General features: G+C 43.6%; 1 protein-coding gene across 1 annotated transcript in view; it reads right to left on the bottom strand.

The window, feature by feature from the left end:
* Positions 1-22,928, bottom strand: part of LOC142290487 (uridylate-specific endoribonuclease D-like) — a 41,517-nt gene that overhangs the window by 4,648 nt on the left and 13,941 nt on the right. Inside the window, exons 3-5 of the mRNA XM_075334444.1 lie at positions 15,602-15,804; positions 7,659-7,772; positions 6,858-6,964 (exon numbers count right to left, since the gene is read on the bottom strand). Coding sequence (XP_075190559.1) covers positions 6,858-6,964; positions 7,659-7,772; positions 15,602-15,804 — 424 coding nt within the window. The remainder of the gene's footprint in view (positions 1-6,857; positions 6,965-7,658; positions 7,773-15,601; positions 15,805-22,928) is intronic.

Here is a 22,928-nt window from a genome sequence, read left to right as displayed (position 1 = left end):
GGTCAGTATTCTTTGATGTGAAGTAACAGTGTACACATGGGCGAAATATGGACCATATTTACTTTGGTCTAAACTGGCCCTTACTTGCAAGCTAATTTTCCATTGGGACTCCATCATATTCACTTATATTATACATATATCGGGCTGAAGAAATATATAATGTTATTATAAATCATACTTTGCTCCAGGCAAAATTTTATGCTTTAAACTCCTGTACCTCTGATGAAGCTAGATAAGTGGTGAAACATGTCAGAGGGGGTTATGTTATAAATTTTAACAATGGTGGTGGATGTGTCTGTAAGGCCTCCTTCACATGTCTGTATAAAACATATATGTCAAAAAACGGTACCGGAGTCATCAGTGTTTTTGATCAGTCTGCCATTCATGTGTCCCTTTTTACCATCTGTGTGTTATTTGTGTTTTTCCAGTATGGATAAAGAAAGAATAAAATTACAAATCTTCTCCTATACTTTGCAATGTTAAACACATGTAGCACATGTACACATGTACTGTACACTGATGCCAACTGTGTGTTATACGTTGCACACGTACGGGGAAAAATGGACATGTGAATGAGGCCCTAAGCACAAATATTGCAGCAAGAGTTGAGGAAAAGTGCTCACAATTAGTTACCAATATTGGAGAATTTACACAATTTGGACTTAAGGCTGCTTTACACCTTACAATTTCTCGTGCAATCGCATTTGCGATCGCACCCGCCCCCATCGTTTGTGCGGCTCGGGCAATTTCTTGCCCGTGTCGCACAATGTTGTAACCCCCCCGTCACACGTACTTACCTTCCAAACGACCTCGCTGTGGGCGGCGAACATCCACTTCCTGAAGGAGGAGGGACGTCACACAGCAGCCGGCCAATAGAAGCGGAGGGGCGGAGATGAGCGGGACGTAAACATCCCACCCACCTCCTTCCTTCAGCATTGCCGGCGGCCGCAGGAATGCTGTTGTTCATCGTTCCCGGGGTGTCACACGGAGCGATGTGTGCTGCTCCGGGTACGATGAACAGCAGGACGTGCGATTTTTAGAAAATGAGCGACATGTCAGTGATGAACGAGAAGGTGAGTATTTCTGCTCGTTCATAGCTGTCACACGCTACAATATCACTAACGATGCTGGATGTGCGTCACTTACGACGTGACCCCGCCGACATCTCGTTAGATATATCATAGCGTATAAAGCCCGCTTTAGTCCGCCAGTTAGTGTGGGTATATTACATAATTCATCCAAAATAATACCTAATAAAATACGTTTATTAATGGCAGTGAATATGGTGAAAGACTGTTACATTTTTTTCTATCCATTTAGACAATTGTATATGCATTCGGTATACCCTACCACTAGTGTTGAGCGAGTAGTTAATTATTCGTAGTCGCTATGCTGTTAGCAAGTACTGTCCGCTACTTGCATATTTGTTATGAGTAGCGGGCGCAATGTAACTCAATGGGAAATACTTGCTAAGTAGTGAGTAACTCGAAAGCCGTACTTTTCGTACGAGTAGCGAATAGTACGGCTTTCAGGTTACTCGCTACTTACTAAGCCCTAAAAATAAGCCCTTGCATGAATTTTCAGCATTTTTGGCTTAAGGCTTAAATATAAGCCCCACCCCGAAAATAAGCCCTAGTCACGGTTCAATAATGAAGTGTCCATGCAGCTAAAAAAGTTAAAGAATACTGCAGGACACGTCATTATAGAAAGCAAACACCCCAAAAGAGAAAAGAAAGAAGACTTTCCTCGAGAATAAGCCCTACCCCAAAAATAAACCCTAGTACATTTTTCAGGGCGAAAGAATAATATAAGATAGTGTCTTATTTCCGGAGAAACATGGTAATTAAATAAATTACATAATGCCAAAGGCCAAGACCAGTTCCTTATGTAGTTAAAAACAGATGCCATACAGATAGTGTTTTATGCATCCCTTCAGTGTAATAGCCAAGTATCACCCGACTAATGCATGCTACGTTTTTTTTCTCTTTCACATGAACACTTTTGTTTTGTTTTTTTTTTCCTTTAAAGTGCTTTCTTTTATCACATGGACCAAAAATATGACGGAATATGTTTCTAAGGCCAGGTCCAGATCACCAATGACAGTACATCACCATAAGTCATCAATATGTCATTTACATGTTTGGATTTCACATTGGATCCGTGTTTATACAGTAAGAATTGAAAAATTATACAAGACCACATATACAGTCTCCTATGTTGACAATTTCAATAAATTGTTAAAAATGGATGCAATAACAGATGGGGTCCATTTGTTATCCACCTTTTTACGGAGCCAATGAGTTTAATGGGTGGGTCTGATCCTAAAACTGGATCCATGTGCGTATTGTTTGGCACGTGAACATCATGTGAATATATGCTCATCTGACGAAGCGCTAATACAAGATTCTCACAATGTCAACATATCGTTGAATCTGTATTATCTAGGAACAGTTTTCTAAATATTTTTCATCTTTGTGAATAATTTATTCACAATTGAATCTCTGTATTAGAAAATCTACAGTAGGGTGCGTCCAGTATATATAGTATTCAGCTTGTCATTTCCTAAATGTCTAATTTCCATTATTCTCCGCTATTCAAATCAATTAACCATATTTAACTATCGCCACTAAGGCCCCTTTCACACATCAGTTTTTTGCCATCAGTCACAATCCGTTTTCTTGACAGATCCGTTGCAGATTGTGGCTAAACTGATGCGATGGATCTGTTTTTCGACGGATCCAACTAGCTCAAGGCTAAATAAATTCGAGCACGCTCAGTTAATAAAAACGGAATCCGTCGACGGATTCCGTCACTTGACAGATGACGACGGATCCTGCGCCCATAGGCTTCCATTCTACCAAACAACGGACGGCAACGGATCCGTCGCTGTCCGTTTTTTCAACGTACACAAAAAACTTTACTGTGGATGTCATCTCTGTCCAACGGACAAACATTTTTCGACGGATCTGTCGAACGACAGATAAAACATGAGGCCATCAGTCGCAATCCGTCGCTAATACAAGTCGATAAGAAAAAAAACGGATGCAGTCGCCAGATTTTTTTTCAAAATTCGACGGATTGTGACTGATGGCAAAAAACTGATGTGTGAAAGGGGCCTTAGTGGTTGTTTATGCTAACAACATGCATGGGACAAAGAGTGCCATTATACTATACTGCCAGTCCTGAGTCATGTTTACGCCTCGGTTACATGCCACAATAGTAAGTTACTACTAAAACGGAATATCACTGTTGTAAGGAACAATAATGTAGCCGCTGATATGCAAATGAGATTAGTTACTGATTATTATTTACAATAGGCACACAATTAATGAAGGAAACAAATTGTTTCTTGGAACTCGAAACCATAATCAAAATTAAGGTTAAAGGGGCTGTCCACTACTTTACATTGATGGCCTATCCTTAGTATGGGTCATCAATATCTGATCGGCCAAGGTAAGGATCAGCTGCTCTTGGTACAGGTGGCTGGAAATGCTCCGTTCCGGAGCTGCCCCCTCTTCTGATAGCAGCCGTGGCCGGATACTACACATCTGCATCCTATTGATTTGAATAGGAGGCGGATGTGCAGTACCAGGCTACGGCCACTATCAGAAGAGGGGGCAACTCCAAAACTGAGCATTTCCAGCCACCTGCTGCCAACAACAGCTGATTGGTGGGGGTGTCGGACCACGGCCAATCAGACATTGATGACCTATCCTAAGGGGTACTTTGCACACTACGACATCGCAAGCCGATGGCATCGATGCCGAGCGCGATAGTCCCTGCCCCCGTCGCAGCAGCGATATCTTGTGATAGCTGCCGCAGTGAACATTATCGCTACGGCAGCTTCACATGCACATACCTGCCATGCGACGTCGCTCTGGCCGGCGAACCGCCTCCTTCCTAAGGGGGCAGGTCGTGCGGCGTCACAGCGACGTCACACAGCAGGCAGCCAATAGAAGCGGAGGGGCGGAGATGAGCGGGACGTAAACATCCCGTCCACCTCCGTCCTTCCGCATAGCCAGCGTGAGCTGCAGTGACACAAGTACGTTGATGTTCCTCGCTCCTGCGGCTTCCCACACAGCGATGTGTGCTGCCGCAGGGGAACGAGGAACAACATCGTACCGTCGCTAGAGTAGAGATTGGCATAAACATCTGCATATCGTTAATTCAAATATACTAATGCACATATACATACATATTTATCATATATAGCGCAGAAAGGACTATAATATTATAGGAACCAAATCGCTGGAGGAACAACCAAAAAAGAGAAAGGAGGCGATCAACAGTTCAATACATATTTTATTACTATTCATAGAACAAGTGGACAAGTGAGGGGAGAAAAAAACGGTGTACATCACCGCAAACAGTAGGTATCGATAATTATATCCCAAATACATAGTGTAGGGTCATATACAGAAAGGGTGAAAGTCCCATCATTTGGAGAAAAGACCACATCAAGCCAACACATCAAGGCAATTCCTGCTAAGTAGATACAATATATAATATAATATTTATCTATATAGATAAAAGCAGGAAGAGTAAGGCAAGACCTTTTAATGTGGAAAAGACTCCTAAGTGATCATATAGTCTATCTCTTCTAAAAACACCATACTAGTACACATCCGTGTGCACCTATATCACATGGAAGCCACAGTCAATATGCATGAATACAACAACTGACCAAGACAACAATATGGGGGATACCTCACAGGATAATTATAAGCATGTATCTGCCAATACACACATATAATCCCACATGGAGGAAAATGACCCGATCCCACATGGAAATCAATGGATTACTCCCCCATGGAGGTCAATGTGTGCATCACATAACATGAGAATTTGAGGAAATACCAGTGTATACATGAGCATGTGTCTGTCAATACACACATATAATCCCACATGGAGGAAAATGAACCGATCCCACATGGAAATCAATGGATTGATCCCCCATGGAGGTCAATGTGTGTATCACATAACATGAGAACCGTACCGTACGTACCGTCGCTGCAGCGAAATTATGAAAATATCGGACACTACACCGATGATACGATTACGACGCTTTTGCGCTCGTTAATCGCATCAAAAAGGATTTACACACTCCGATATCGACAGCGACGCCGGATGTGCGTCACTTTCGATTTGACCCCACCGACATCGCACCTGCGATGTCGTAATGTGCAAAGTACCCCTAAGGATGGGCCATCAATGTAATAGTGGACAACCTGTTTAATGTTTCCTTCTCTATTGAAAAAAACCTGTCACCAGGATTATTCGTGTTAAACTGAAGGCATGGCCATAAGGGTGCTTTACACACTGCGACATCGCTAGCGATAGCTAGCGATGTTCGTGTGCGATAGCACCCGCCCCCGTCGTTCATGTGACATTTGGTGATCGCTGCCGAAGTGAACATTATCGCTACGGCAGTGTCCCATGCACATACCTGTTCAGCGACGTCACTGTGACCGCCGAACAATCCCTCCTTCAAGGGGGAGGTGCGTTCGGCGTCATAGCGACGTCACTGCGGCGTCACTAAGCTGCCGCCCAATAGCAGAGGAGGGGCGGAGATGAGCAGGCCGAACATCCCGCCCACCTCCTTCCTTCCTCATTGCGGGCGGACGCAGGAACGAGGAACAACCTATGTCACACATAGCGATGTGTGCTGCCGCAGGAACGACGAACAATCGCGTCCTGCAGCAGCAACGATAATCGGGAAAGGAACGACGTGCCAACGATCAACGATAAGGTTAGTAATTTTGATTGTCAACGGTCGTTCCAGCGTTTCACACGCAACGATGTCGCTAACGAGGCCCAATGTGCGTCACGAATTCCGTGACCCCAGCGATATCTCGTTACTGATGTCATTGCATGTAAAGCGGTCTATAATGTGCTGTTATACTGATTTAATAGATACCTTCAGTGAAGAATCAGTATAGCAACATCATTATGGCCATAGCTTTATTTTTACATTATCTCGTTAGGAACATCATTTGTATCACTATTTTCAATGGGAAGAAATAAAAGTGCTTTCTTTTTTTCTCTACTGGGATCCCATGGCTAGAAACTTTAGATAGATATCAAATTAATGATAAATATTCCGCCAGACCCCCCAAAGCATATACACGCTAGGACAAGCATGTTCTCGATAGGAAAAAGTGGATAAGTCACTGCCAGACACCTTGTTAGTATGGAGAACAAAAGGATAGGCCTTGTTGGATTTCAGCATGGCTGACATTACTTTTGCCCAAAATCTGTTTTCTGCGGAGAAGGGTTCCCCCATACACATTAGATGGGCAGTGGGTACAGGTTACATTACCCTAGTAAATATTCACCTTTACACTGATGCATAATTACAGAGAATCTGTCTCCACGATTTTGCTGTAGTGAGAAAGGCCCTGATTCCAGCAATGTGTCACTTTACTGGATGGTGCAGTTTTTATTACTGAATGCTACACCAGATCTACCAGTTATCTAAATGCTGAGCTCTGCCCCGCCCACATCTAATTGGCAGATTGCTGTGTGCACTGCATAGGCAGAAAGCTGACAATCAGTAGAGGCGGCATAGTTGGACTACATGGCAGCAGGTTTACTAGTCCTCTAGTGATAATCCCTGGCTGATAAAACACTGATGTTGTCAAAAGTAGTAAACAGACCAGTAAGTGACACATGGAGGGAATCAGGGTCTCTGCCCCGACATTATGGTGCTCTCAGAATGGGTAACAAAAACCTGGTAAAAGATTCCCTTTTAGGCCTTACAGTGAATCACTAAGTTACAAATACAATAAATCGCCTACAACTATGAAAGTATAAGAATAATTATAAGACCCAACTACAGACCGATGTATTACACCTACCGGCCCATCTAAACTGTAGCTCAGATAGTTAACCTCTCCAGCTTTCTCCTGTAGATACAGGTTCACCCAGCTGTGAAATCCGGATATCTTTCCTTTGTGAATTTCACCTGCACACAGAAAACCTTTATAAGAATGACTGAAGCAACATTACAGTCTTAGGCAGGGGCAGACATATCATTGGTGTAACCTGTGCGGCCACACAGGGGCCCAAGACACTAGGGGGCCCATTTCTACCTACAAAACAGGGGGTAGTGTGTGTTTTGATGAGCTTTGGGGTTGCAAAGGGCCCATATACTGTCCTTGCACAGGGGTTCTCTTCTATCTGTGTCCACCATTGGCTTAGGGTACGTTCATACCGGTCGGACACAGGATGAATTTTCCATCTGAAATTTTCAGCTGGAAAATCCATTGAGTATTATAGTACTAACATTGTGGATGAGATTTCACCTCCTTATCATTATGTTTTGCAATACGTTAGGGACAATCCTTGTCAAATCCATAGGAAAATCATAGCTACACAACCATGAATTGCTTTCATGGATCTTGCCAAGGATTTTTACTACCTTAAGGCACAGAAAATTAATGTAATTTCCCCACTGACCCAAAATGGGAAAATGATGGGTTTCTGGATGCTACTTCCTCATGTTAGTTTATTTCTGTTTTTTATATCTTCTCTTACTAACATTTACACTTTTTCATCATCTCAACTCATTTTCAGTCATAAGCTCATAACAACCTGCCTTTTCTTCTTGTATGGGTCATGTCTATTGTGTTTCAATATGTTGGTCATATTTCTCTCACCATGGAAGACATGCTCAAAGCCTGAGGAGTCCAGGGAACCTTTAGAGCGAGTGTACAATCCAAACCACATTTCTCGCAGGTCATTCTCAAAGTCTTCAACTGTTGTGTAGTAACCTGTACATCAAAAATGCAGGTCAGACAATCCGAAAAGTGCAGCTCTCCATCTATGACATATCGGTAGTGACACAGGGAGACATTCATTTTTGTCCATATTATGAAAAATGCATTTATATTTCCTAATTCATAACAGTCATTGCTGAATTTAGAAAGTCAAATTCTAATGTTACTGATTGCAGAAAATAAGAGAAAAGTAAGCTTGAATGAAAGGTTCTTCAGCTGTTATGAGCTGTCCATGGAAAACTGATTTGATTAATTAACCAGTTGGTATTCCTATCATAGCCATTAATGGCATTTGTATAGGATACTTCAGAAATGTTTGATAAGAGCCTATCTCAAGAAACAGATCGCATACATTGTATTTTATTAGTCCCCCGGGGGGCTATAAGGATCAGCAGTCTGATTGCTTGTTCATTTCTGTAGATCACAGCTACACAGCTGAGATCTGCTGAAATGCTGCTCTCTCACACACAGCGCCCTGCCAGCAGTAAGAGGAAGTGACTCATGATAGCTACAGGAGTCATCACATGACTATGCTACTATGGCAACCATCGGCGCCATGTCATCACAACACGTGACTTACGATTATGGTGGGTGAGTGAATATTTACGGCGACAAGCACTTACATCTCGCTGTCACATTTTGACGGCGCGCTCTAAGGGGTTAACAGGTGCAGGTGGATCGCGGATCCACTCGCACCTGGGAGGCACACATGTCAGCTGTTCAAATCAGCTGACATGTGCAAGGATCGCCGCAGGATCACCGCGACAGCCGGCGGTGATTACCCTGACATGATCTATAATGTACCCAGTACGTCATGTGTTGTGAAGAGGTTAAAAGGGTTGAACAAAAATATCCTGTGAGATGTTAAACAGTTTCACCAATTTTTCTACAAAGTCTCCTCATTTCAGGGGCTCAAAACTAATTGGACAAATTTACTTTACCATAAATAAAATATTAACTTTTAATACTTTGTAGAGAATCCTCTGCAGGCAATGACTGCTTGAGGTCTGTAAGCCATGGACATCACCAAAAGCTGGGTGTCCTCCTTTGTGGTGTTTACCGGCCATTACTGCAGCAGACTTCAGTTGTTGCTTGTTTGTGGGTCTTTCAGCCTTACGTTTTGTCTTAAGCATGTGAAATTCAGCTCAATGGGGTTGAGATCTAGTGATTGATTCGGCCATTGCAGAATATTCTACTTTTTTTCCTTAAAAAACTCCTGGGTTGCTTCTGCAGTATGTTTTGGGTCATTGTCCATTTGTACTGTGAAACGCCATCCAACCAACCTTACAGCATTTTGTTGAATCTGAGCAGAAGATATCACCCTGTACACTTCAGAATTCATCTTACTGCTTCTGTCTTAAGTCACATTATGAATAAACACTAGTGACTCAGTGCGGTTAAAAGCCATGCATGCACGGCCATCTCCATATATTCTTCTTCCCATCATTCTTGTACAGGTTCTGTTATCTCCCTAATCTATTTCTTCTTTTTTTTGCCTAATGATGGTCTGTTTCTCTTTCATTGAGAGCTAATTTGACAGCATCTTGTGGGTTCACAGCAACAGCTTCCAAATGCAAATTCCAAACCTACAATCAGCTCCAGACCTTTTACCTGCTTAACTGATGTTGGGGATCAATGAGGGAATAGCTCATGCAGCTCAATAAAGAGCTTTTTATTTAATTGTACAATTACTTTTGGTCCCTTGTATATGAGGCAGCTACATTTAAAAAGAGATGTAATTCCTAAACCTTTCCTCCAATTAGGTTGTGAATACCCACAAATTAAAGCTGAGAGTCTGAATTTTAAACCCATATTGATTCAATAACTGTACTTTGACAATGTTTTGGTAAACAGCTAAAGTGTATAGCGATAAACAGCCAACTCGTGATACCAGATTTAGATGTATCTGAGTATAGTCAGCCATCAGCAGGAAGATATTCTATACTAAAACATAACTTTTATTATGACATTAAAAGTGGGATATTCTCAATATAGCACAACAGCAAAACCTAAATATCCACTTTTTTCCAGACCAATGGGCATAATTTGGTATTTGAAAGCATAACATATGTGCGAGATATTAATGCAGTATTCATAACCATGCCCGTAATAAACTGCGTAGATCTCACCCAATCTAGATGATAGATAGTTGTCGTTCCTGGAGCTCCTCTGGGGTGTCAGAAACACAGATCCTGGAGTAACCCTATTTATCCATGCCAAGGCTGGTGCTGTGACTCCCGGCCTAACAAGGGCAGTACCCGAGAATAATGCTAAAGTTATGTTCTAAAAAAGAGAAAATCCCTCCTGACATATTTCTCTCTCATTATCAAGGAGTAATCAGGGGACGGTCCATTTTTGGGGAAAAGTGACAGGAGTGGAGCAGACAGATGCCAACTCTTATAAAACTTTCATCTAGGTACAAAAATGGGGTACTGCAGTGACCAGGAAGGAAAAGTCATTGAGTTATGCAAATCACAAGATGGATAGACATGTTAATAATGATAAAAGTGATAAAAAAATAGAAACAAAATGTTCATAACATCTCAATATACTCAGTATAAAGTATAAGCACATGCATTTACACACCTTGGCTGCTATCAATTAGATTGTTGACTGTGGATTGTTCTGCAATGCTGAGTCCAATTGGACACAAAAATGATCAAGATCCGTTGCTAGCAGATTTTTTTGCAATTGCTGATTAATGACGTCCCAGATGTGCTCGGTAGCAGACAAGTCCGGAGACGTTGCAGGCCATGGTAGTACATTTAGGCCACACAGGCTACTCACAATAGCAGTAGCAACATGCAGCCTGGTGTTCTTTTGTAAAAAACATCTCCTGGATAATTTTGAAGAAATTACCATACCACTGCTTCCACAATCAACTCAATGTAACACTGATTTTTTACTATACCTGGAATGAATACTAAAGGGATCTGGCTAATGAAAATGATGCCACCCCACACTATAATCCCAGAAGAAGGACCTTGGTGATGTTCTTTTGTGAACACATCTTCACAACATTGTCCACGTCTCTCCACACCAATCTGTGACTATCATTGCATCCAAGATAAAGGCAGGACTCAACACTGAAGAGAATAGACCTCTATTCCAGCCTCTATTCCAGCTCCAGGTCTTTAACTGTGGACAAATTGAGCAACACCATAAAAAGACCTACATAAGGCAAAGTCACACTAAAGCTGGGTTCACACATAGCGACAGCGACAACGACAACGACATCGCTGTTACGTCACCATTTTCTGTGACGTAACAGCGACCTTGTAAGTCGCTGTTATGATCGCTGCTTAGCTGTCAAACACAGTGACGCAGCAGCGATCATAACGTCGCTACATGTGCAGAGAGCAGGGAGCCGCGCACACTGCTTAGCGCTGGCTCCTTGCTCTCCTAGCTACAGTACACATCGGGTTAATTAACCCGATGTGTACTGCAGCTACATGTCACAGTGCAGAGAGCAGGGAGCCGCGCACACTGCTTAGCGCTGGCTCCTTGCTCTCCTAGCTACAGTACACATAGGGTTAATTACCCGATGCGTACTGCAGCTACATGTGCACAGAGCAGGAGCCGGCACTAGCAGCAAGAGCGGCGGAGGCTGGTAACGAAGGTAAATATCGGGTAACCAGGGAAAGGTCTTCCCTTGGTTACCCAATGTTTACAGTGGTTACAGCTTACCGCAGCTGCCAGACGCCGGCTCCTGCTCCCTGGTCGCTTCATTTCGTCGCTCTCTCGCTGTCACACACAGCGATGTGTGCTTCACAGCGGGAGAGCGACGACGAAAAAATGAAGCAGGACATTCAGCAACGAGCAATGACCTCACAGCAGGGGCCAGCTCGTTGCTGGATGTCACACACAGCGACAGCGACGGGACGTCGCTGCAACGTCAAAGAAAATGGTGACGTAGCAGCGACGTCGTTGTCGTCGTCGCTGTGTGTGACACCACCTTTATCCTACTCCCGGGATTATAGTTGGGCAAGGCATAATCTACAATAGCCGATCCCCACTTATCTTCATTCCAAGTACAATAATAGCTCAGCTTTACATTGATCTGGTTGTGGAACCAATTGTCCATGACAATAGCAGGCTGCATGGTGCTCATGCTACTGTGAGTGGCCTGTGTGTCCTAATCATACTACCATGGTCTGCAGCGTCTCTAGATTTGTCTCCTTCTGAGCACATCTGGGACGTCATAAGACAGGAATTGCAACGGGAGCTGCTAGAAGCGGATCTTGATGCCCAAGTGCATTTAGTGTGGCAGAACATTCCTCAGAGGAGCATTAATAACCTCATTGACAGAAGTTAAGGAGTGTGAGTACTGAGATTTCTGTATATGGCGCTCCTACTCGATTCTGACTAAATCGAGAGGTTTACAAAATTATATTTATCATTTTTCAGCATTTGCATATCATTAACATTTAACGACTTTTCCTTCTTGGCGTTGCAATATCAATGACTAGTGTAAATACATCCACCACTGTAGTAAAGTAAGCTGCATAGCACTTTATGTCACTTTCCCATTTAAAAGACTAAGCTGGCATTTTGTCAGTATGCTCCTACAGAAGTGACAGGGAGATAAAATGATGCTATGTTTAGCACAGCACCTAAAGGTTGGAAACAGAAAAATAAAAATGGGACTTTGTCCTAAAGTATTAACACAATTCCATAGATTAAAGGCCCCGATACACGCAACAACATCGCTAACAAGATATCGCTGGGGTCACGGAATTCGAGACGCACATCCGGCCTCGTTAGCGACGTCGTTGCGTGTGACACCTACGAGCGACCACTAACGATCCGAAAAACGCCAGAAATTGTTGATTGTTGACACGTCGTTCCTTTCCCAAATATCGTTGCTCATTTTGGACACAGGTTGTTTGTCGTTCCTGAGGCAGCACACATCGCTACATGTGACACCCCGGGAACGACGAACAACAGCGTTCCTGCGTTCTCCAGCAACAAGGTGGGAGTGACATTAATGCGACTGGTCTCCGCCCCTCCGCTTCTATTGGGGGCCCGCTGTGTAATGTCGCTGTGACGCCGCACAAACCTCCCCTTTAAAAAGAGTTTGTTCGCCGGCCACAGCGATGTTGTTAGAAAGGTATGTGCGTGTGACGGCTACTAGCGATATTGTTCGCCACGGGCAGCGATTTACCCGTGACGCACGCACGACGGGGGCAGGTGCGATCGCTAACGACATCGCTAGCGATGTTGCATCGTGTAAAACGGCCTTAAGACTATGATCCCATTGCATTTTGTTTAAGTAAAATTAGCCGCATTTCAGGTTCAAGTTTAATGTATGTGATTTCACGAGAACTCATGCCCATTGTGCATTTAAAAGACTATGTCAAATGTGCTTTATATGATGTATATTTCCCTTTAGACTTCTATGCAGATCCTCAAAAATGCATGTAAAACACAATTGCATGTCTTTAAAAAATGCATTAAAAAGCGCTGCGTCAAAACCGCACCATGGGTAAAGCGCATGATAAAACACAATAGACAGAGGAGATTTCTACTGCATATTATGATGTGGACAACTACAGAAAAATAGAAATGAAGAAATCACTTTAACACTTTTTCTAGCAAGGTAATATGCATTAACCCCTTTGCGACATAGCCAATTTTCATTTTTACATTTTCGTTTTTACCTCCCCTTCTTCCAAGAGCCTTAACTTTTTTATTTTGTTGTCCACATAGACGTATAAGGGCTTGTTCTTGCAGGACAAGATGTCCTATTGAATGACAGCAGTCATTATACCACATATTGTACTATAAAACTGGGAAAAAGTCCACATATGGAGAAATTGTGAGAAAAAAATAGAATTACACATGATTTTTTTGGGAATTGTTTTCACTGTGTACATTTTGTGAAAAAATTACCACACAATAATATTCTCCTCATCAGTACGGTTATGGCAATACCAAACATGTCCAGATTTTGTTATTATTTTAGTAATTAAAAAAAAATACATTTTCCCCCCAGAATTTGAAGGAGGTTTGCCATTTTTCAAGATCTATAACGTTTTCATTCATCATTCGATGGAGCCGTGATGGCTTATTTTTTGCAGGGTGAGATGAGCTTTTTATTGATACCATATTAGTATAGATAAGAAGCTTTGATCGCTTGTGACAGCATTCTTTAGGGTATTACAGCAACCAAAAAAACTTAAAGGGAACCTGTCATTTTGGGTTTTTCATATTAACCCCTTAATGACCGCAGGCAGTAAAGTTACATCCTAGCGGTCATAATGTTTAACACCACCAGCTGCTGCGGGTTGCCAGCAGGGATTGACTCACATGTCAGCTGATTTATACAGCTGACGTGTGCCTTGCAGGCACGAGTGGAATCACTATCCATCCGTATCTGTTAACCCCTGAAATGGCGCTGTCAAAATGTCACAAAGCCATTTTAACAGCAATCGCGGTAAAGGTTTACTCACCGGCCACCACCGGAAGTCACGTAACATGATCACATGGATCCGATGGTTGTCATGATAGCACAGGGTCATGTGATGACTCCTGTAGCTCACATGACTCAGGTCCTGTAACAAGCAGCCGAGTACTGCAAGTTACAAGAGAATGAGCGATCAGACAGCTGATACTTATAGCCCCCTAGGTGGACTAGTTACATTTAAAAAAAAAGTAAAAAAAAAGGTTTTGAAAAATGAAAAAAAAAATAAAAAAACCTAAAAGTTCAAACCACTCCCCATGATCCCCATTGAAAATTAAGGGTTGAAAAAAAATAAAAAATATACACACATTTGGTATCGCCACATTCAGAAATTCCCGAACTATCAAAATATACATATATATCTATGTATATATATATATATATATATATAAAATCAATTAATCTGATCAGTACACAGCATAGCGGCAAAAAAATTTCATGTGGAAAAATTACGTTTTTTTTGGCACCGCAAATTTTGCGCTAAATACAGGTGATCAAAACATAGCATTTGTGCTAAAATGGTACCGTTAAAAACGTCAGATTGAGAAGCAAAAAATAAGCCATCGGGAGCCACAGATCCCAAAAAATGAGAATGCTTCAGGTTGCTGAAAATGGCACAAAATGTGCGCCACTTTTTTGGACAAATGTCTGATTATTTTTTAACCCCTTAGATGAAAGTAAACCTATACATGTTTGGTGTTCACGAACTCGCACCGACCTAAGGCATCACATCAACACATTAATTTTACCATATAGTGAACACAGTGAATAAAATATCTCAAAAACAATCAGGCAATCACACTTTTTTTGCAATTTTTCTGCATTTGGAATTTTTTTCTCGTTTTCCAGTACATTATGAAAAGTATTTTTTGGATATGCAAAGCAGGCTGGGGACTTATATACAGATTGCTTGACTGCTTGAAAGGAGCCATAAAAGTTGGTGATCTTAGGTTATATTCGTGACATGTTCCCTTTAAAGTCTTTTGTGACCAAATATACAGGTTTGCCATGTATATTAGGCCTAAAGATATATGTTGATAGTGAAAATCAAATCCTTGCCAGTTCTCATGTGTCCCCTAAACACAAAAGCATGATAAAAAATAATATTGAAGTTTGTTAGATCATTTTGTAGGGAAAAATCTACATTATACTCCTACCCACCATGTTAAACAGACACCTAAGCAGCGAGAGGATGCTCACCTTGTTGCTACATGATCTGTTGCTATATGATGCAAATTCTTAAAAAATGATTGATGTACAGAGAAGACAATTTATATAGATGTAGAAAATAAAGATTCTGATATAATTTTATCATGTAGTAATACTTAGTGCTTCATGACTGTAATTACCCTTGTTTTACCTTTTGAAATAAAGAAACTGGAAAGCTTTTTCATGATCGTAGTTTGGAACACTTCATCTATAAAGGCAACTTGTTCTTGGATTTCTTCATTGCTGAAAGTTTCCACAGTCCCTGTATTCTTAACATAATTGTCCAGCAAAGAAATTAGTCGGGCAAAGGTCGGACGAGTAAATAGTTTGTCTTCATTGACATAGGTGAAAAGCCTAGGGGTGTAAAATATAACTGTAAGGAGAATATATCATATATATATATATATATATATATATATATATATATATATAAAAAAGACTTACAGTGGATGACCACCGCTTTGTTTGATTTTACAAATAGAAACATGTTTGACTTAAAAAAAAAAGAAATAAAAACATATACCTTCTCATAGAGCTGGTTAACAAGAAGAAAATTAATCTATGAGCTTACCAAGAGGACAACAGCAACATTAAAGGAGCTGCCAGAATGTTTTGCAAGTACTGCTTGTGTACTGCATGTGACAACATTCTCTGGCAATAGTGAAGCATTCTCTTACAAAGAAAAAACTTCCAAGCCCAGCTAAGTATTTCCAAAACCTACATCAACTCAGTTAAAAGAATGTTGGCAAACATGTTATGGTCTGATGAGACCAAGATTGAACTTTTTGTCCATAATTTCAAAATTAATGTTTGATAAAACCCCAACATCAAAAGAACATCATACCCACAGTGAAGCATGGTGGAGGCAGCATTATGCTTTAGGGCTGTTTTTCAGCAGTTAGAACTGGGGCTTGAATCAAGGTGAAGGGAATTTTGAACAGTTCCAAATATCAGTCAAGTATTCATCAAAATCTTCGAGCATCTGCTAAAAAATAATTTCACCTTCCAGCATGACAACGACCCTAAGTATATCTATACATCAATAAAAGAATGGCTTCACCTGAAGTAGATGAAAGTTTTGGAATGGTCCAGCGAGAGTTTAGAGCGGAATGCAATTGAAAATCTGTGCGTTGACTTGAAGATGGCAGTACACAGAAGATGCCCTTTCAATCCAACATATTTGAAGCACTACTGCAAGGAAAAGTGGGCAAATATTGCCAATTCTACAGTAGATGTGCCATGCTGATAGACACCACCCAAAAAGACTGGATGTTGAAGAACCCTTTGAATATATGACAGCAAAGTTTTGGTTTAAGAGTGTGCCTATTTTCAGTTGAATTGTACAGATTATGGGTGACATTAAAGGTGGAAAAAGTTCTGAAAATTATTTTTTTTGGTCTGATTTTTTACATGATAAAAACCTGTTAACATACTAATAGTTCACATCAGATTGTGCTAAAATGTAACTAGGGCGATTGAAGTCAATGAATATTATTACAACAAATACTGGTTGTGCCAATCAAGCATTGCTTTATTGGTATTCATTTTGGTTGCTTTAGTGGCACAACCGATTTTTGCCCTAACGATAAAAACCTGGCTTTTCAATGTCGTTGTGTAGACCTTTTTTATATTCCAAATATTTAATTATTAAAAGATCAGCAAAAAAGTAAAAACCCAAAAAAGGAAAATCTCCCAATCATGAAGGGGTTTAAGAACCATGGCTAGGAAGACGGTCTCTGACTCTTATTTACTTATATGAGTTGGTTCACATACGTTTATATTCAATTTGACTTCTGTCTGTGAGGCCCCCTTCACACGCACGTGTCTCCGGTACGTGTTAGGTCCGTTCCTGCACGTACCGGAGACACGGGCACACGTAGACCCATTAAAATCAATGAGTCTGCGCACACGTGCGTGTTTTTCCATGGAACGTGTGTACGTGTGGAGTATACGCGTGTCCGTGTGTTCCACACGTAAACATGTCCACGTTTTCTCCAGCATCACGGGTGTCACACGGATGTAGTGTGGATGCGGTCCCATGGGACGTGCACCGGAGAAAACTCACGTGTCAGAGAAAAAAATAACACATTTTTACTCACCTTCTCCTGCCCTCCTGTCTCTGCCGCTGCTGTCACTTGCTGCCGACCACCGCTCATTATGCTCATTTAATATTCACTTCACTGCGGCCGGAAGCAGCAGCAGCGGGCAGTCGGCAGGTCCGGTGACCGAAGATTAGCACCACGGACAGCGAAGCCAGGGACAGGTGAGTTGAAAGTTCTCTTTCTCCGTGTGTTATCACGGATAACACACAGAGAACACACGTAGTGCCATAAACACGGCTCACGGAGGGGAAAACGTACCTTTGACACGTCCGTGAAACGTGTGTGATTTTCATGGACGTGTGAAGGGAGCCTGTAAGAAACAGAAAACACACAGACAGCTCTCTACATGCTCGTCATTCAATGAGTCAGTGCAGATGAGCAAATTTTTTTCTGTGTCGCACAGGGAATGGGGTACTCAGTCCCGGCCAGTAAATACTTTTGGGGATGTCACTGTGGTGGCTGTTGCCTGATCCCGTGCCCTGGGTGCTTTTTAGATAAGAGTTAATGTTCATGTGACGCCACCTGCGGGTTGCTGTTATGATTGTGGAACCGTCGCTGCTGATGTGGGTACTTCCAGGGCTGGTGGTAGTGGCAGCTGTGGTGGAAGGCCCGCCGCAGATAGGGCTGAACCTGGGAGATGTGTGGGATGGGAGCTTGTGCACTTTATAATGAAGGAGACCACACCGGGGTTGTAATGAACAGTCCTTACTCACTTTTAACCCTTGGACGGCTGGTTCAGGTCCATGGTATTCCAGTGCCAGTTTAGTGACTCGGTTGCTCTGTCTCCAGCACTCTCAGTGTAGTTTGGGTCCCGTAGCTTGAAGTGGTTTGGGGGGCCCCGACTGTCCCTATTAGGTAGCAGTCTCCTTGTCCGTACAGCTGGCAGTGTGGACCCTGTGGGGAGGTATGTATCCGAACCCCAATCCTTGCTTTACTGGTGATGCCCCCCGGATCTGTAGGTCAGTGAAATCCATGCAGGTCCCTCCACAGTGCAGGAATTTGCCAGGCCGTGTAAAACTGTCGCCTGACCTAGGGCCCTGTGCCCCGTGCGTGGCCAGGTTCTAGTGGTACTCCCTTGTACCGTCCCTGGCAACCAGAGGTACTTGTTTGCTCCTATACTGGTAACCTGACTCTCATGCCCCCGGGTCACCGTTACACGGACCCAGCTCCAGACACACTTTTCTACACCTCACATTGTGCTCTCTCTCCTCCGACTCCAATAGACTGGTTTGCCCCCTCCCACCAAGTGGTCTAGTCCCTGGGTTTGCTCTGCCCACTGGGTGGCCCTCCCCTTATCTGACTAACCCTTTGAGCCATGGTGTGAGTGGCTACTGGAAATTTAGATGTGTGCAGTTGTTACTGTCACTGGTGTTCCAGGTCCCAGAGGGTAGGTCCTGCATCCCCGTGAAGATGCAGTTCCCTGTAGTGCCCTGACTGGCTCAGGGGCACTACATTTCTAAGGACTTAATCTGCATGTGCAAAATATAACACCATGCACGCCAACACATCCTTGATCCTGGAACCTTTCCCACAGCGACTTTTTGAAAAAGACCCGGATGGGTGGAAACGTCCCCAGTGACAAGTCACTTATTACGATCAAAAACATTTTTTGTATAAACCACAAATAAATTCTACTATTGCATAAACATTTAGAGAGTGCAGTGAATTATTAAGTTGTGATTTTTGGGCTACCCTATTTCACATGCACCTCGAATCCTTCGAAGTGCAGAACCATTCTCTTTACTTAGCAACAGACAGCTCTCTAGATGCACGTCATTCAATGAGTCAGTGTAGATAAGCAATTTTTTTTCCAAGGACTAAATCTGCATGTGAAAAATATAAAACCATGCACTTTTTTTTGTCTGTTGGATAAGACACCGATTCAAGTTTATGGGGAAACTAAAAAAAAATCTGTTCTCCAAAACTATAGTTACAACCTCTAAAGGGTGGATTTGCATTGTACATAATACAAGTCAGCCAAAGGTCATTTGGTGATTTACCAGCATGATATTCTAGTGATTAGGCTATCATGCTGGTTTTGGATCCTTTATTACACCCTGGGCTGATTTACCTTGTCTTTTATAAGGCTACCCTCTAGAGGTTACTCCCATGGTATGTTAGGAACTTAGGACATACCATACTTGTTACACTCTTTATATGCTACAGAGCTGTACTATATGACTATGTAATCACTATTTAGTATGGTATACTATTGATTACCGGAGCTTTACCTAGGACTTTATCAGGGCTATATGACTATGTTTCAGGTGTCCTATTGATTATTAGGGCTTTTTACAGTTCCATCTTTTTATATATTCATCGTACATGATTTATGCCCATTTGGTGTGCTGCAGTTTTGCGTCCTTATGAGTGCATTTTGGACAATTTTTCAGTGCAGTAGTTCCATTGCAGCTCTGCCCTGTACCTGTCTAATATCAAAACCTTTTTACTTGTGACTCGCCCACCCCAGGGCTAGGGGACACCCGGTGCCGGGCCGGACTAGTCCGGTGGTAGTCAGTGGTGGCTGGGCCCGGCTCCGTGGCCCTGGTGGGTGTCAGTTGAATCTGTGGCTGATGAGTTGAAGTTAATGTTCGTGACGCCACCTGTGGTATGCGGCTATTAAGCCGCCGCTGCTATGGGAGAACTCCGGGGTGATGTTATGGCAGCTATGATGTTACTGCTCCCCACAGGTGGAGCGATGCCCCGGGATACAGTTGGTGCCCGTGAAAGTCTATGGTGTTGTGTGGCTAACACGGTGCAGGGCCGACAGGCGAGGAAAGAACCAGGCACAAACAACAGTCTCTTTACCTTCTCCTCTTTTACTCTGGGAACAGTCCAGTCCTGGGAGACCGTTACAGGTGGTGATGGGGATCCGGTCGGCCTGGAAGTACTTGGGATGATCTTTCTGGCCAGCTGAGTATGAGGCCTACTCCTGTACTTTGCTTTGTGATGATAGGACCCTGCTTCTCTGAATCCAGCAATGGCCCTCTTTGCTGCTGGGACCGATGGCACGTCCCTTCTTTCTGTAGGTGGCTGCGCAGACCCTCTCTCTGGTGCTTCTCCGCTGGAGTCCACACCGGGCCCTGATGCTGCAGCTGTACCTTGGATGTTTCTGGGCCAGGGGCTTGCAGCTCTCCTGCCCTTCGGACTCGGCTACCAGGGGCGGATTTTATACCCTGGCAACCACAGACTCCGATGTCTGAGTCTCTCTGCTGCCTCTCAGCTATTCCTGCTTCTCTGGGCCAAGCTGCTCCAGCTCCAGGCCCCAGATTCACAGGACAGCTCACTCTGCGTCTGTTCACTTCCACTACTCCCTACAGACTCACTGCACTTCCTCCCTCTGGTCGGGTAGAGGAAGGCTCCCTGGAATTCCAGGTTCAGAGCTCCCCCTGCTGGCCGGAGGGAGAACTGTGTTGGGTGTTAAACCTGCTGGCCAATGGATCTCCCAATTACCTCCAGGCTCAGCATTAACCCTTTGGGAGGGCAATGCTGTTGTGGCGACCAGGTCCTAGGGCGCCACACTCCCCCTTAGTTAAATTCAGTACTCCCGGACTGTGGAAACAAAACATAACATGTCATACATTTCATCCCAATATGGGAGGCACATTATTTTTAACGTTACAACTTCAAACAGTACTATAAGAGTCCAGTGTGGCTCCCTGCCGGGTGTCCATTACACTGCTCCATGGGGGACCCGCCGCGATAAAACCCCCAACGTAGGCTCTGGGCGTGCGTCAGAGCATTGATGACCCCACTCTATGCACGCCGGACGGGTTTTTCTTCAGGGGTATCGAGCACACTGGTGCTAACTATGAACAATTTAGGTGTTGGCCACCCATAGTCCAGTGGCCCAATTGTCCATTTTCACAATCAAAGAAAAAGAAAAACATTTTGTACACAACATTACAGACATTTCGCATAACTATTTACATTCCAATAAATACTCTTTCTTTCTCCTTTATACATTTGATTCCCTATACCTTAGAGGGGGTTGTCCCCGAGTGCTGCGTTGGGACCTGCGTAGCTCTGGTGTTTGTCCCTGACTACTTAGTGTGTCTCCTATCTCAGCACTACCGGTAGGCCTAACCCCAATAGGTATGCATGATGATCGCCCATGTGGTCTAAGAGTCGCCAAGGGTATGACAGGTTCACCACTGACAGGGGGTTGATCCTCCTGTTCCACTGCTGGCGTGTCACCTCGTGTCGGGGCGGACGGTTCTTTGGGTGGATCCGGAACCTGTTCTGTTTCTGGCTCGACCAACTGTGGGAACGTCAGGACCGGTACCACTACGGCACCATTTATGCGGGTCCAAGTCTTGGGGAATTTGCCGAGGATTGTTTGTATCATCTCTTCCCCCTCTTCTCGAACTTCCTCCACTTCCTTTTGAACTTTGCACCGCTCAGGGCACGTCTTCAGGCGGTCTCTGGATACTGCTTGACAAGTCTTGCCTTCATCCTTGCTTATGAGGCACACCTTACTGTTGTCAAAGTTGGAGGGGATAATGGTGTAGGGCTCGTTTTCCCACTGATCATCCAATTTATGCGTCTTCCGCTTCTTCTTGAGGACTTGTTCTCCAGGTGCTAAGGGAGTTGCTGGGGCTGTTTGATTGTAATGCTGTTCTTGCCTCGTTCTTGCTTGAGACAGGCTCCTCTCTACGCACTCCTGGACCTTACGGTACCGCTGCTGCCGTTCTGTATCCCAATCCTCTATTTCTTGAACCGCCTCAGGCGACACAGTCCCCATCTCAAAGTCTACAGGCAACTTGCCTGGTCTGGCTCGCATCAGGTAAGCGGGGCTGCAGTTGGTCGAATTCACCGGGATGTGGTTGTACAGGTCTACCAGATCTGGCAACTTTTCTGGCCATTGGTTCCTTTCCTCCAGCGGCAGGGTCTTCAGCATATCAATAACCACATGGTTCATTTTCTCGCACAGTCCATTGGTTTGGGGGTGGTACGGTGTGGTTCGGATTTTCTTACAACCGTACATGTTACAGAACTCTTGGAACACTTCAGCCTCGAATGCAGGACCCTGATCAGTCAGTACCCTTTCCGGATAGCCGTGAGGTCGACAAAAGGATGCCTGGAACGCTCTAGCTGCTGTCCTGGCTGTCTGGTCCTTCACAGGCACTACTACCAGGAAACGAGAGTAATGGTCCACAATGGTGAGGGCGTACACATAGCCTGACCGGCTTGGTGTTAACTTCACGTGGTCCAGGGCCACCAACTCCAGGGGCTGCTTTGTGACAATTGGCTGTAGGGGAGACTTTTGGCTGGCATCGTCTTTCCGCCTCAGGTTACACGGGCCACAGTCTCGGCACCACTTCTCGATCATCTTTCTCATGTGCACCCAATAGAACCGATCACGGAGTAGGGCTT

Source organism: Anomaloglossus baeobatrachus, chromosome 2, assembly GCF_048569485.1.
Source record: "Anomaloglossus baeobatrachus isolate aAnoBae1 chromosome 2, aAnoBae1.hap1, whole genome shotgun sequence".
Taxonomy (NCBI): domain Eukaryota; kingdom Metazoa; phylum Chordata; class Amphibia; order Anura; family Aromobatidae; genus Anomaloglossus; species Anomaloglossus baeobatrachus.
This window is presented reverse-complemented; position numbering and strand designations above follow the sequence as displayed.